The 16,014-nt window shown below is 42.4% G+C and overlaps 1 protein-coding gene across 2 annotated transcripts in view; it reads left to right on the top strand.

Moving 5' to 3' along the window:
• The window catches only part of LOC132819708 (tetratricopeptide repeat protein 7A-like), a 373,105-nt gene that overhangs the window by 10,162 nt on the left and 346,929 nt on the right, over positions 1-16,014 (top strand). For both annotated transcript variants that reach the window (XR_009645113.1, XM_060831372.1), the window contains exons 2-3: positions 124-287; positions 12,822-12,990. Coding sequence is in view for 1 of the 2 variants with exons in the window: in XM_060831372.1 (XP_060687355.1) it covers positions 124-287; positions 12,822-12,990 (333 nt within the window). In the remaining variant the exon portion in view is untranslated. The remainder of the gene's footprint in view (positions 1-123; positions 288-12,821; positions 12,991-16,014) is intronic.

Below are 16,014 nucleotides of genomic sequence, written 5' to 3'. Positions count from 1 at the left end.
ATACGCAATGTAAATACCGATGATTAAATATGGATTGAGAATAAAGGCTGGCACTAAAATAAATTTTAACTTGTGTTCTGTGACAATGCTAATTGGTTAATTTTTTTTGATTCCGAATGAAAGATGATTTTGGGAATCTGCTTCTTGCTGAAGTTCTCTTGGAACAGTGCCTCAAGGAAAATGCAGCCAGACTGAAAGATTGCACTCCAATAATGGAAAAGAATGAACCCAAAATACGAGAAGCCAAGAAGTACTTGAGCAGTATATTAAACAGAGGCAAACTGCAAGTGAGTATAAGAGCATGAATCTATTGAGGCAAAATCTCCCTAAGATTATAAAACTTGGCCAAAATATTTGAATGTTGGTTGACTGTAATTCTTTTTAAGATATCTTTTCTAGTATGGGCCAAGAACATTTAATTTCTGAGTTCATCAGTCAGTTATATTCTCTTTCTACGTGGAAAATGTATTTTTGCTGAACTGTTGCAGATTTCACTGTTAACTAAAAGTGTGTTTTTTTTAATAAGTAGAACATCTTAAATCAGACTAATAGTTTGCATCTGTACTTTGTTGCTTTCATTAGAAAAATGCTGAAATGTTAGAGTTCTATGATACATTATCAGTGAGTATTGGAATGTCTGATTAATTCTCCCACTCTTGCTCACATAGTTCTTGATCTTGGACACATTGTATTGAATGGTACTCAAATAATTTTCTGAGGGATGTGGGAGGGAGTAAATGTCTGATGGAACTTGTTCTTTTGTTTATACCCAGTGCCTGTAACGGCAACACTATAGCTTGAAGCTGTGTTTCACAACCTGAGGTTCTGTGACCCTGGAAGAGCCTGGCAAAAAAAGGGAAAAGAGAGTAGTATGCCCTAAATAAATAAACAGGAGTGAGTGAGCACATAAAGGCCCAGGCAAAATCAATTTCCCTAGGCAAGCTAACGTAGGGATATTTGCTTTAGGGCATTTTTTGGCACAGTGCATTCTCACATGGTTAGCTCAAAAGGAAGCACTTTAGACTTCTTTACTTCCAACATTTGTACTCTCTGTACCTGCAAATTATGGTCAAGCTCTGTAGGAACCCAAGTCATACCAACCTAACTTGATTCCTCATACCTGTCCTCAAGATACTTCCTCCCTTGCCCCAAGCTTTTCTCAACAGTCATCCACTGATCTGACAACCAAGCCATCATTCAGCCCTGTTGCGCCCCATACCATCTGCCATTCTACCCTCATCCATCTCCCATGTTATTCCCCAACCATCTGCCACCTAAATCCCTCTTATCACCCTGTTCCACTTACATTGCACACTTACCTTCTTCCAGCAACTGATAAAGTGGCTTCAGTACCTATAAATTCTGAATGGGGCAACTCATGTAAATGAAAGGCAAGGGTTTTTGATGTGAATCTATTCTGCTGCTGGCTTTGTAAATACTTGGCCTGGTTTAGACTAGTTTTAACTGAGAATGCTCAAGGCCAGAATTTTGTACAGAAGATTCCCCCAAAGGTGAGTGCTTTTCCTGTTCTGACAGTCTTGAAAATAAAGTTCTTCACTTTACAAAAAGTACCTTCTGAACTGTTCAACTTTACTTGTAAGCCCTTTTGATCTAGATGCTTGAAGGAATTCAAACCTCATCTGCGCAACCTGTCTTCATTATTTAACCCATTTAGCTTTATTATCTGCACAGCAACTCCACCAAACTCAATATATAGAACATAGAACATTACAGCGCAGTACAGGCCCTTCGGCCCTTGATGTTATGCCAACCTGTGGAACCAATCTGAAGCCCATCTATTCTACACTATTCCATTTTCATCTATATGTTTGTCCAATGACCATTTAAATGCCCTTAAAATTGGCGAGTCTACTACTGAAGCACGTGGGGCGCTCTGCGCCCCCTACTACTCTCTGAGTAAAGAAACTGCATCTGTCCTATATCTATCACCCTTCAATTTACAGCTACGTCCCTTGTGCTAGCATCACCATCCAAGGAAAAAGGTTCTTACTGTCCACCCTATCTAATCCTCTGATTATCGTATATGTCTCAAATAAATCACCTCTCAACCTTCTTCTTTCGAATGAAAACAACCTCAAGTCCTTTAGCCTTTCCGCATAAGACTTTCCCTCCATACCAGGCAACATCCTAATAAATCTCCTCTGAACCCTTTCCAAAGCTTCCACATCCTTCCTATAATGCGGTGACCTGAACTGTATGCAATACTCCCAAATGCGGCCGCACCAGTGTTTGGACCTCTTGGCTCTGAAACTCAATCCCTCTACCAATAAAATCTAACACACCAAATGCCTTCTTAACAACCCTATCAACTTGGGTGGCAACTTTTGGGGATCTATATGCATGGATGCCAAGACCACTCTGCTCATCTACACTGCCAAGAATCTTGCTATTAACCCAGTACTCTTTATTCTTGTTGCTTCTTCCAAACTGAATCACCTCACACTTTTCCACATTAAACTCCATTTGCCACCTTTCAGTCCCGCACTGCAGTTTATCTATGTCCCTCTGTATCCTGCAACATTCTTCAGCACAATCCATAACTCCACCGACCTTAGTGTCATCAGCAAAATTACTAACCCATCCTTCCTCCCTCATCCAAGTCATTTATAAAAATGACAAACAGCAGTGGATCCAAATCAGAACCTTGTGGTGTACCAGTTGTAATTGAATTCCAGGATGAACAGTTCCCATCGACCACCACCCTCTGTCTTCTTTCAGCTAGCCAATTTCTGATCCAAACTGCTTCTGTATTTTGTGCAATAACTTACCGTGGGGAGCTTCATCAAGCGCCTTACTGAAATCCATATATATCACATCAACTGCTTTGTCCCCATCCACCTGTTTGGTCACCTTCTCAAAGAACTCAAGGTTTGTGAGGCATGACCTACCTTTCACAAAGCCATGCTGCCTATCCCTAATCAACTTATTCCTTTCTAGATAATTAAAAATCCTATTTCCTATAATTCTCTCCAACACTACCCACAACCTAAGTAAGGCTCACTGGTCTATAATTACCAGCGCTATCTCACTCCCCTTCTTGAACAAGGGCACAACATTTGCTATCCTTCAGTCTTCAGGCACTATTCCTGTAGACAATGCTGACATAAAGATCAAAGCCAAAGGCTCTGTAATCTCCTCCCTGGCTTCCCAGAGATTCCTTGGATAAATCCCATCCAGGCCAGGGGATTTATCGATTTTCATGTTTTCCAGAATTGCTAACACCTCCTTTCTGGGAACCTCAATCCCTTCTAGTCCAGTAGCCTGTATCTCAGTATTCTTCTCGACAACATTATCTTTTTCCAGTGTGAATACTGCTGAAAAATATTCATTTAGCACTTCTCCTACCTCCTTGGGCTCCATGCACAACTTCCCACTACTGTCCTTGATTAGCCCTAATGTTACTCTTTCCATTCTTTTATTCCTGACATATGGATAGAAAGGATCGAGGAAAACCTTGACACTATCTGCCAATGACTTCTCATGTCTCCTTCTGGTTCTTCTTAGCTCTCTTTTTAGGTCCTTCCTGGCTAACTTGTCACTCTCAAGCGCCCTGACTGAGGCTTCATGTCTCATCCTAACATAAACCTTCTTCTTCCTCTTGACAAAAGATTCAACTTCTTTAGTAAACCACGCTCCTTCGCGTGACCATTTCCCCCTGCCTGACAGGTACGTACGTATTTATCAAAGACACATAGTAGCTGTTCCTTGAATAAGCTCCACATTTCAATTGTGCTCATCTTTTGCAGTTTCCTTCCCCATCCTATGCATCCTAAATCTTGCCTGATTGCATCATAATTGCCTTTTCCCCCAGCTATAACTCTTGCCCTGCAGTATGTACCAACCCTTTCCATCGCTGAAGTAAACTTAACCGAATTGTGGTCACTATCACCAAAGTGCTCACCTACCTCCAAATCTAACACCTTGCCGGGTTCATTACCCTGTACCAAATCCAATGTGGCCTTGCCCATTGTTGGCCTGTCTACGTACTGTGTCAGGAAACTCTCCTGCATATATTGGACAAAAACTGACCCATCTAAAGTACATGAACTATTGTATTTCCAATCAATGTTTGGAAAGTTAAAGTTCCCATAACAACTACTCTATTGCTCTCACATCTGTCCAGATTTATTTTTGCTGTCCTTTCCTCTACACCTCTGGAACTGTTCGAAATGTATAGAAATCTCCCAGCAGGGTGACCTCTCCTTTCCTGTTTGAAACCTCAGCGCATACTACCTCAGTAGATGAGCCTTCAACTATCCTTTCTGCTACTGAAATTTTGTCCTTGACTAACAATGCCACACCTCCCCCTCTTTTGCCATCTTCTCTGTTCTTACTGAAACATCTAAATCCCGGAATCTGCAATAACCATTCCTGTCCCTGCTGTATTTATGTCTCTGAAGTCCCAGGTACCAATCCTGCTGCAAGTTCACCCACTTTATTCTGGATGCTCCTGGTGTTGGAGTAGACACAATTCAAACCACCTTCCTGCCTGCTGGTCCACTCTTGTGACCTTGAGATTTATTTCTGACCTCACTACTCTCAATGTTCTGGACACTGGAACTTCAATTTAGGTTTCCACCCCCAGCTGAATTAGTTTAAACCCGCCTGAAGAGCATTAACAAATTTCCTCCTCCAGGATATTGGTTCCCCTCTGGTTCAGGTATAGACCTGTAGAGGTTCCACCTACCCCAGAATGAGCCCCAATTATCCAGGCTACTGCACTATCCCTGTAGCCATGTATTCAACTCTTCTCTCTCCCTATTCCTCACCTCGCTAGCACGTGGCACAGGTAACAAACCAGAGATAACAACTCTGTTTGTTCTCGCTCTAAGCTTTCACCCTAGCTCCCTGAGTTTCTGCCTTAATTCCCCATCCCTTTTTCCTACCAATTGTGTTAGTGTCTATGTGCAACACGACTTCGGGCTGCTTCCCCCGCCCCCCCCCCCATAGAATCCCGAAAACTCGATCCGAGACATCATGAACCCTGGCACCTGGGAGGCAGCACACCAATCGCGAGCCTCTCTCATTCCCACAGAAACTCTTATTTGTCCCCTAACTACGGAATCCCCAGTGACTAATGCTCTGCTCCTCTCTCCCCTTCCCTTCTGAGTAAGAGGGACAGGCTCTGTGCCAGAGACCTGTACTGCATGGCTTACCCCTGGTAAGTCGTTCACCCCCACCCTCCCACAGTATCCAAAACGGTATACCGTTACCACAGGAGATCCCTGCACTGTCTGCTGGTTCCCTTTCCATCCCGACTATAACCCTATCTGTCTTTTACTTGTACCTGAGGTGTGACTACCTCCCTCTAACTCCTCTCAATTGCACCCTCCACCTCCTGAAAGATCTAAAGTTCCTCCAGCTCCAGCTCCAATTATCCTTCCTGAGGTGCCTAGGAATAAAAACAATGTTTCAGATGTATTTCACCAGGGCTTAATACTATTGTAGCATAACGTGCATGCCTGTGAGATTAAGATTAACATTTGACCAATCTTTTTAATTATACTTTTTACTGTACACTAGCTTTTAGTGATTTCAAACATGGACTCCAAAATCTCTTCCAAGTTCTGAAATTTTTTAAACCATTTTGAAACTATTGTGACCCATCTTTCTTATATCCAAGGTTACCCTTTCACTTCATTACATTGAACTCTCTCTCTGAGAGTTTTGGCCACTCACTTAAACTGCCATTGTAACAACTTTCTATTCCTGTCTAAACTATTTACTGCAGTGTAGTAATTACTTGTTACTAAAATGTGCTGAAAATTAGATAGGGGAACTGATTTGATACTCTGTACGAATGATTGAAAACATCATGTTGTCAAATAACAAATCTAATATTTTTTTAAAACCTACATTTTAAATTTGGTACTTTTGTTCACCTGTGAGTAGGAGACAAACTGTTATGGTTATAGAGAGAAGGCAACGGAAATAATTCCAAGGAAGAAATGTTATGAAAGAAGGAAAACTCAACACTATTCAAACATTTATACTATGATATCAAAGCAAATATGATGGTTGGAAGTCTGAGTAAAAATAGCGGTTACTGGAAACACTCAGCAGGTCATGCAACATCAGTATAAAGAAAAGCAATGTCAAAGGGAAGAATCTTGAACACCCGCCAGGCCCAGAAAGGGAAATAAGCAGGAGCTAAAAAATTGTCCACCTGGCCAGTCGCCCTGTAATATCTCACCTCAGGGCCATCTTTGGGGTCTGTGTCCATTGGTGGGGAAAAAAGGTTTGAATGCGGTATAGAGGAATGAGGTCACCTGCCCTGGGGTTGGTGGGTTTTAAAGTGGGTCAGTGTCACTAGGACTGGAACAGGGGAAATGTGTTGTGACCTGGGGGTGAAGGTTGTGATCATCTGTGGAAGGGTGAAGGGGGATCGGCTCCTGAGATATAAAGATGTGGCGTTAGTTGCACAGCAAGTGGATGGGTTCGGTCTGATGGTAGGGGAAATGGCAACAGGTCCCGGGGTGTCAGGTAATGGTCTGGTATGTGTAAGAAGTCTGGCTGGCAGAGGTGTACAGTACTTGGGCCATGTGAAGTAGAGGTGGAGTCTGTGGAAACATTAGACTATGTATTTAATATTCTAATCTTTCCTGAGTCTCTATTACATAATTTTATTTGGAGCCCTCTGATACAAATGGAGACTATTGGGGAGTGAGTTCCAGACATAGATGAATGGCGTAATGGAATCTTGAATTTCCCAGTGATTCCTTTAAGCCTGCTGAGTCTCCCCCTGTGCAACTCGTATCTCCTAAATCTGGGCCAATAAGCCTTAGAAGGCTATTTGATATTGGCAACCACCATGGCCAAATCATCTCCTGTGCTATCTTCTTTTTCTATTTCACTTCTATAATCTTTGACATTTGGAAACCTGTTTGGCTAACCTCTTCCAGACCTTTCTATTTTCTTTATAATCATTTCTAAAAAAAATATTATTTATTGTGAGCATTACTAACTAGGCCCATCCCTAACTCCTCAGAGGGTAGTTAAAGGTCAATCACATTACTGTGAGCCTGGAGTCACATGTAGTCAGACCAGGTGAGGATGAAGGTTACACCTTCCCTGAAGGACATTAGATTGGTGTTTTCTGGATTCACAGTCATTATTAGATTCAGATCTTTTTTTCTATTGAATTCAAATTCCACCATCTGCCATGGCAGGATTCAAAGCCAGGTCCCCAGAACATTGTCTGGGTCTCTGGATTAACAGTCAAGTGGTAGTGCCCTAGGCCATCCACGCTCCTCCCCACCACCTTCCACCCTCTCCTTATTTGCCTAAAAAATTATTACCATCACAATGTATTTATGAAATATTAATTTGTCTAGTCTATTTTAAGTGTTGTTTCAAATGGTGAAACTTGATAATTTTTTCACCCTCTTCCCCTTGTTTCATGTGGTTCTCCTTTCTTGCTATCCAAAATGTTTAAAAGAAAATTACATTAAAACTTTGAACTGCAAACTTTCTGCATTGACAGTTTCCAGTTGTTGATGTGCCTGATATCTGAGAAATGTGAAGAATGTTCCCTTGATCCATCCAGTATTTCTGAGAATTTTCAATTTTCTTCAGGTCAGTTAGAGGCCAACTTCAGGAATGCATGTTTTATGAAATTTAGCTGTTGATCTCTGTCCCTCTATGTGGAGGGTAATTCAGTGATGTGGAGGAAGAAGATATTAATCTCTTGTACACAAACTCTGCTAATGCCATTCTTTTTTTCCCTTACATTCCCTAAAAGCAATTTTCTTCCAATTGAACAGCAGAATGCAAAATATTCCACTGCAACCACTTAACGTCAACCAGTCTTAAGTTAAGCAGAGTGACCAGAGTAGAAGTAGGCCACTCAGCCCATTGAGTCTGCTCTGTCATTCACTGAAATCGTGGCTGACCTAATGATCTTCAACTCCACTTTCTTGTGTTTTCCTCATAACCCTTGATTCTCTTACTGATTAAAAATCTGTATATCTCAGCATTGAATATATTTAATGACCTCTGTGGCAAAGAGTTCGGCAGATTCCCAAACCTCTGAGAGAAGAAATACCTCCTCATCTGCCTCAAATGTACAACCCCTTTTTCTGAGAATATGACCTCTGGGCCTTGACTCTCATAAGGAGAAATAACCTTTCCACATAGAGTCATAGAGATGTACAGCATAGAAACAGACCTTTCAGTCCAACCCATCCATGCCGACCAGATATTCCAACCCAATCTAGTGCCACCTGCCAGCATCTGGCCCATATCCCTCCAAACCCTTCCTATTCATTTACCCATCCACATGCCTTTTAAGTTGCAATTGTACTAGCCTCCACCACTTCCTCTAGCAGCTCATTCCATACACGTACCACCCTCTGCGTGATAAAGTTGCTCCTTAGGTCCCTTTTATATCTTTCCCCTCTCACCCTAAACGTACGCCCTCTAGTTCTGGACTCCCCCACCCCAGGGAAAAAACTTTGTCTATTTATCCTATCCATGCCCCTCATAATTTTGTAAACCTCTATAAGGTCACCCCTCAGCCTCTGACGCTCCAGAGAAAACAGCCCCAGCCTGTTCAGCCTCTCCCCATAGCTTAAATCCTCCAACCCTATCTATCCTATCAAATGTCTTCATAATTTTATGTGTTTCAGTGAGTACAGGTCAGAGCTATTCAACTTTGCCTCATAATATAGTCCCTCCATATTTAGTATAAGCCTGGTGAACCTTCTCTGGATTGCCTCCGATGCCAGTATAACTTTCCATAAAGGGCCCAAAACTGTTCTTCTGTATTTTTAGTAACACCTCCCTACTTTTATATTTCATTTCAAACCCAGGCCAACATTCCATTTGCTTTCCCTATTACCTGCTGAACTTGGTTGCTAGCCTTTTGTGATTCATGCACAAGGATCCCAGATGTGTCTGGTCCATAGCAGTCTTTCTCCAGGTAAATAATATTCAGTTCCCTTTATTCTTGCTGCCAAAGTACATAACCTCAGATTTCCCTACATGTTCCATCTGCCATGTTCTTGCCCACTTGCTTAACCTGCATGTTTCCCTCTGAAGATTCTTTGTGTCACCCTCACCTCTTGCCTTTCCACTAATTTAGTGTCATCCTCAAATTTGGTGATAGCATATTCTCTTTCCTCATCCACATATATTAATATATATTGTGAATAATGTGGCCCCAGCACTGACTGATGTGGCATACCACATGTTGCCATCTTGAAAATGCTCCCCTTATCCCAACTATCTCTGTTCTATTAGAATGAATCTACTTCTACATTGCACTAGCCCCATGAAAATATCCTTTATTTTACTTTTATTATTTCATTTAATTTTCAAGGCCAAACATGTCTGTTGGGCTCTAAATGAGGCAATGGATTGAGGCCTTGTAGATTCATTTTATGTAAGATTTGTGGGGAGGAGAAGTTTTTCCATCAGATTAGCCCCATGTTTTAGATATGAGAATTCAAGAAACTCACGAGTCATATCGTTCAACTTTAGTTTATTTCTATTCATTCACGAAATATGTGCACGTCTGGCAAATCCAGCATCTGTTGGCTGTTTGTAAAGGCTTGTGAAAAGATGATAGTCAGCTAGGGGTGTGTGTTAAAGATGTGACACATTATGGACCAGGGAGACCAGAATTAGGTAATAGTTTAAGGTTAAGGGGTAAACCTTTTAGGTCGAGATGCAGAGAAGTTCTTCACCCAGACAGTGGTGACCCTGTGAAATTCACCAGCATAGAAACTGGTTAAGGCCAAAACATTGTGTTTTCAAGGAGGAGGGAGATAATGGCTGTTGTGGCTAAAGGGATCAAGGGCTATGAGGGAGGGACAGGATTAGAGTATTGAGCTCTCTGATCAGTCATGATCGTATTGAATACTAGAACAGGCTCAAGTGATCACATGGACTACTCTTGTTTCTATATATCCCCTGGTCTGCTTCTCATTGTGCTTCTAGGTGATGGAAGTCATGGTTTGATAGTCCCTGTCAAAGGAGGTGAGGCAAGTCGTTGCAAAAATTGTCTAGATGGTACATCCTGTTCTATTGTGTTAATAGAGGGGATGAATGTTTAAGGTGTTGGATGGGGAGTCTTAGATCATGTCAAGCATCTTGAGTATACATAGAACATAGAACAGTACAGCAGGGGAACAGGCCTTACAGCCCATTTCTATGCTGACGATAATGTAAATCTAAACTAATCTCATCCGCCTGCACATAGCCAAGATTTCTATCCCTCTATTCCCTACTTGTTCATGTGTCCATCCAAATGTTGCTTCTATGTTGCTATCGTATCTGCTTCCACCACCTCCCTCAGCAGCACGCTCCTAGTACCTACCATCTCTGTGTTTAAAAAAAAAAGTTTCATTGCACACCTTTAAGCCTTTCCCCTCTCACCAAGAGCTATGCCCCCGAGGGCTGAACAACAGCAGCAGAAGCAAACCTTATAATTGCCTAATAAAAGCTCAGTTGGAATAGCGGGAGCAGAGTAGGGTAAACCTGGGGGTGAGCAGTACCAGCTGGAGAGGAAGTGGGTGAACCTGGGGGTGAGCAGTAACAGCCAGAGAGGGTCACCCAGCTCCTCTCCCGCTGATGCTGTTCAACCTTGCCCCCCCCACCCCCAGGTTCACCCAGCTCCTCTCCCGCTGATGCTGTTCACCCCCCCCCCACCCCCAGGTTCACCCAGCTCCTCTCCCACTGATGTTGTTCACCTCTCCCACCCCCCAGCTTCTCTCCAGCTGGTACCTATTCACCCAGCTCCTCTCCAGATGATGCCATTCACCTCCAAGTTCATCCAGTTCCTCTCTGGGTGGTACTGCTCACTCCCAGGCTCACCCTACTCTGCTCCCGCTACCCCAACTGAGCTTTCATCAGGTAATTATAAGGTTTGCTTTTGCTGCTGCTGTTCAGCCCAGGTTCACTCTGCTGTGCCTCAACTGAGCAGCTGAACGACTGAGTGTAATTGGAGCTGCAGTGGAGGTTACTCCATCACACCCTAATTGGTGCCTTGTGAGAGTCTGGAGCTGAGTTACCTGCCAAACAATTCACAATCTCTGATCTGCTTTTGTCACCAATGATTATATGGATGATCCAGTTCAGTTTGAGGTCAGTACTAACTCAGAGATTCCATGATTGTAATTTCTTTGCAAGTTAATAGAGGACAATTAGATTTTCTCTTGCTGGAGATGGCATCATTGCCTGGCATGTGTGACGCAAATGGTATTTGCTACTTATCAACCTAAACCTGAATGTTGTCCTGGCTCTACTGAATGTGGTCATAGACTGCTTTCGAACCTGAGGGTTTGTGGTATGATATTGAAAACTCTGGAATCACCAGTGAATATTGATGGGAAAGTCATTGACGCTGCAAATGTGTTGCTGGTCAAAGCACAGCAGGCCAGGCAGCATCTCAGGAATAGAGAATTCGACGTTTCGAGCATAAGCCCTTCATCAGGAATAAGAGAGAGAGAGCCAAGCAGGCTAAGATAAAAGGTAGGGAGGAGGGACTAGGGGGAGGGGCGATGGAGGTGGGATAGGTGGAAGGAGGTCAAGGTGAGGGTGATAGGCCGGAGTGGGGTGGGGGCGGAGAGGTCAGGAAGAGGATTGCAGGTTAGGAGGGCGGTGCTGAGTTGAGGGAACCGACTGAGACAAGGTGGGGGGAGGGGAAATGAGGAAGCTGGAGAAATCTGAATTCATACCTTGTGGTTGGAGGGTTCCCAAGCGGAAGATGAGGCGCTCCTCCTCCAGCCGTCGTGTAGTTGTGTTCTGCCGGTGGAGGAGTCCAAGGACCTGCATGTCCTCGGTGGAGTGGGAGGGGGAGTTAAAGTGTTGAGCCACGGGGTGATTGGGTTGGTTGGTTCGGGTGGCCCAGAGGTGTTCTCTGAAGCGTTCCGCAAGTAAGCGGCCTGTCTCACCAATATAGAGGAGGCCACATCGGGTGCAGCGGATGCAATAGATGATGTGTGTGGAGGTACAGGTGAACTTGTGGCGGATATGGAAGGATCCCTTGGGGCCTTGGAGGGAAGTGAGTGTGGAGGTGTGGGCGCAAGTTTTACATTTCCTGTGGTTGCAGGGGAAGGTGCCGGGGGTGGAGTTTGGGTTGGTGGGGGGTGTGGATCTGACAAGGGAGTCACGAAGGGAGTGGTCCTTGCTGAAGGATAACGGGGCCTAGAACACTACTTTGAAGGTTCTTGTGGTGCAGTGATAGCATGCTTACCTCTGAACCAGGAGATCTGGGCTCAAGTGCCTCCTGCTGCACTGTGTGCAACAACATCTTTGAGCAGAGGGAAAAACGCAACTCTGAGGGACCCATTGGGTCTCTTATGGTGTGGTTGTAGTGTCCTTACCTCTGAGCCAGAAAGCCTGGATCAAATCCTACCTGTTCTAGCAGTGTGTAATAACATCTCTGAGCAGGTGGATTAGTAAAATCTACTCTGAGGAAGTGCTGCAACCATGCCTCCGCTCCCCGCCCAACCCCCAACTCCTGCTGAGTTCAGTGTTGTTAGGGGGCTCCTTGAAACCACAGTCAGTTAAATGCTGGCTTGATGTCGCAGCAGTTACTGCGATGGAACTTGATGAACGCCATCAACAATGCACATTTCTTCTTATATTATAGTAGATTCTGCATTGCAGAATGTGAGAAAATATGACTTGCTAGCAATCTTATAAATAGTGAATGGCTTATTATTATGTAGATGAGACCAAACCTGAGACTATAGATTTTATCTTCTTGCAATTTACTCAAAATGAGGTACCAAGTTTTGTTTTCAAGTAAGAATAAGTTACAATAGATACAAACAGCTATGTTTTTCCTCTTTCAGCACAATCTGATGACTGAAGCCATTCTTATCTTAGCAAAACTGCATTTTGTGGAGGGGTCATATCGCGATGCGCTCAGCATGTATGCCCGAGTGGGAATCGATGACCTTTGTGTTGAAGATGAACCAATTTATAAGAAAAGACTCTTAGCGGAAGCTTTTGTTATTAAAGGTAACTATGTTAATTTTATTTTACTGTGCAGCATCTTTAATGGCAAGTTTAGTACATTTGTTGAAAGATGAAAAAGATAGGGTACAGAGAACTACAACTAGGTGGTTTTAAGATGCTAAGCAGACTTCAGAAACCTTTGGAAACATTTTTTGCATGGTATTCTTTTGCAATATCGTAAGTTGCTGATGGACATTCTTGTAGCTGTAAAAATAAATCTGTCTTGATTCCCAAACCTGTTGCTTACAGCAATCCCAATGTTAAATGATATTTTAAATATTATTAAAACTGTGCCTGTGGTTGTCTCCCACTATCCTCTTCATATTGAAGAGATACAAGCTACCTTACCCAAACAACAACCTGGATAATGACAATCGGCACAATTTTGGAGAGTGTGATGATAAAGTATAATCCAGTAGCGGTCAATAAGTATTAGAAGGATGATGTTGGGTGAATCTTTCTCATTCTTAGATGCTTAGAGTTGTACAGCATGGAAACAGACCCTTGAGTCCAAATGGTCCATGCTGACCAAATATCCTAAATTAATCTAGTCCCATTCACCAGCATTTGACCCATATCACTCTAAATACTTTCTATTCACATACTCATCCAAATACATCTGTCTGAAAAAGTTGCTCCTTAAGTCCCTTTTATATCTTTCCCCTCTCACCTTAAAACTATGCCTTCTGGTTTTGGATTTCCCTACCTTGGGAAAAAGACCTTGACTATTCACCCAATCCATGCCCTTTGTGATTTTAAAAACCTCTATAAGGTCATACCTCAGCCACCGATGCTCCAGTGAAAACATCCCCAGTCTATTCAGCCTCTCCCTATACCTCAAACCCTCCAACCCTGGCAACATCTTTGTAAACCTTATGTGCACTTTTCAAGTTTCACAACATCCTTCCTATAGCAGGGAAGCCAGAACTGAAGACAGTATTCCAAAAGTGGCCTAATCAATATTCTGTCCAGCTGTAACATGACCTCCAACTTCTCTACTCGATGCACTGACCAGTAAAGGCAAGCATGCCAAATGCCTTCTTCACAAAATGTCTACATGTGACTTCACCTTCAAGGAGCTATGAACGTGCATCCCAAGGTCTCTTTGTTTGGCAACACTCCCCAGGACTTACTTCAGCTTAGAAAAATTGTGGCTTATTTTAGTAATGATCCTATCAGAAAGATGTTGTGAAACTTGAAAGGGTTCAGAAAAGATTTACAAGCAGGGTTGGAGGATTTGAGCTATAGGGAGAGGTTGAATAGACTGGGACTGTTTTCCCTGGAGTGTCAGAGGCTGAGGGGTGACCTTATAGAGGTTTATAAAATCATGAGGGGTATGGATTGGATAAATAGATAAAGTCTTTTCCCTGCGGTGGGGGAGTCTAGAACTAGATGGCATAGGTTTAGGGTGAGAAGGGAAAGGTATGAAAGGAGACCTAAGGGGAAATCTTTTCATTCAGAGGGTGGTACGTTTATGGAATGAGCTGCCAGAGGAAGTTGTGGAGGCTGGTACAATTGCAACATTTAAAAGGCATCTGGATGGATATATAAATGGGAAGGGTTTGGAGAATATGGGCTGGATGCTGGCAGGTGGGACTAGATTGGGTTGGGATATCTGGTTGACATGGATGAGTTGGACCGAAGAGTCTGTTTCCGTGTACATCTCTGTGACTCTATAACTATGTTGCTGCATTGGCTGAGTTCAACAAACTGCAGAGTGAACATTGAATTTGTATTAGGTTTGCTGGCCTATGTAGCTTATTGAATTCTGCTCAATAAGTGTGTTCTTTTAGGAATTCTGAGATTAACTTGGTGGGATGGTGGTGGTGTTATGCAATAGCACTGTACAGTTAATCAGTACTAATGGCATCACTGATTTTTTTTTCATATAGTCTGCAGCAGCAGTGTACTGTTGGATATACTATATTATATCCAAACCCCTAGTTGAGGTTTCCCCAATGTGTTATAGTTCCAGACAGGATGCCCCAAACTATTAACATTAACCACCCCACCACCCGGAGGTTCTGTTTTAAAAGGAATTAATTTAACGAAGTTTTCTCAAATTAATAGAGAGTGAATTTACTAATTATAAAATACAAGAAAAGTTAGAAATCCTGTACACTTAGATTAGAAATAAGAGGTGAGATCAGAAAGGTAAAAGTTTTAAAAATGATATTCAGATTAGTCGTTGAATTATTCACAAAGAGCAGATGGTTGAATGTTACATCCACAATAGTGTTGACATCAGTAATTGAACATTTGGTTTCACAATTCTTACGTCTGCAATTTGTTTGAGGTCCTGTTGTTCTGATTCCTTTCTGGGTGATAATTGAATGACTTTGACCTTCATAGCAATCAATTGTTTGAACTCAGGCTTGAACCCATATGAACATCCGGTGTCAATAGCCCCTTTCCTAGAACGTTAGAAATTGGATTTTTAATCATGTCTTTTTGTATTTTTCCTTTAGCAGAATACACAATGCATCTGTAAGTTGGGACATACTCAGCAGGCTTTGACTTGCTCTTCAGCCTCTTGTTATCATGGTAGTCACAAGATCACAAACTAGTCCATTTTGACTTCCCTTTTCTCCTGCTTGAAATTCCTTTCATATCATAGGTGGTAATTTCCCATGGGTCCCTCCAGAATTTCTGTCTGTATCAGCTTTCTTTTTTTTTACATAACACATTCTATAATTACAAGTTAAAGATGTCCACAATACTTCAGGGTTCTGACCCATGGTCATGTTAACTGTTTAAAAACTTGGAATATTTTGAACTCATAAGATTGGACCACATTCCTTGTTAGAAGTACAAGTATCATTTGAATTTCAATCCCATGTTCAGTAGCTCTTTCAAATGGGAGTAGTTTCACTGCAGTGTAATACTATATACTCTCAGTGCAGTTTATTGCTTGATATGAATAGTTATCGCAAACCAAACTTAAGAGCATTAATTATGATATTTAGAGTCATAGAGTCATAGAGATGTACAGCACAGGAACAGATCCTTTGGTCTCTTTATTCAGCA

Source organism: Hemiscyllium ocellatum, chromosome 10 (genome assembly GCF_020745735.1).
Source record: "Hemiscyllium ocellatum isolate sHemOce1 chromosome 10, sHemOce1.pat.X.cur, whole genome shotgun sequence".
In the NCBI taxonomy this organism is placed as follows: Eukaryota; Metazoa; Chordata; class Chondrichthyes; order Orectolobiformes; family Hemiscylliidae; genus Hemiscyllium; species Hemiscyllium ocellatum.
Note: the sequence above shows the minus strand (reverse complement) of the source record. Positions and strands in the feature narration are given on the sequence as shown.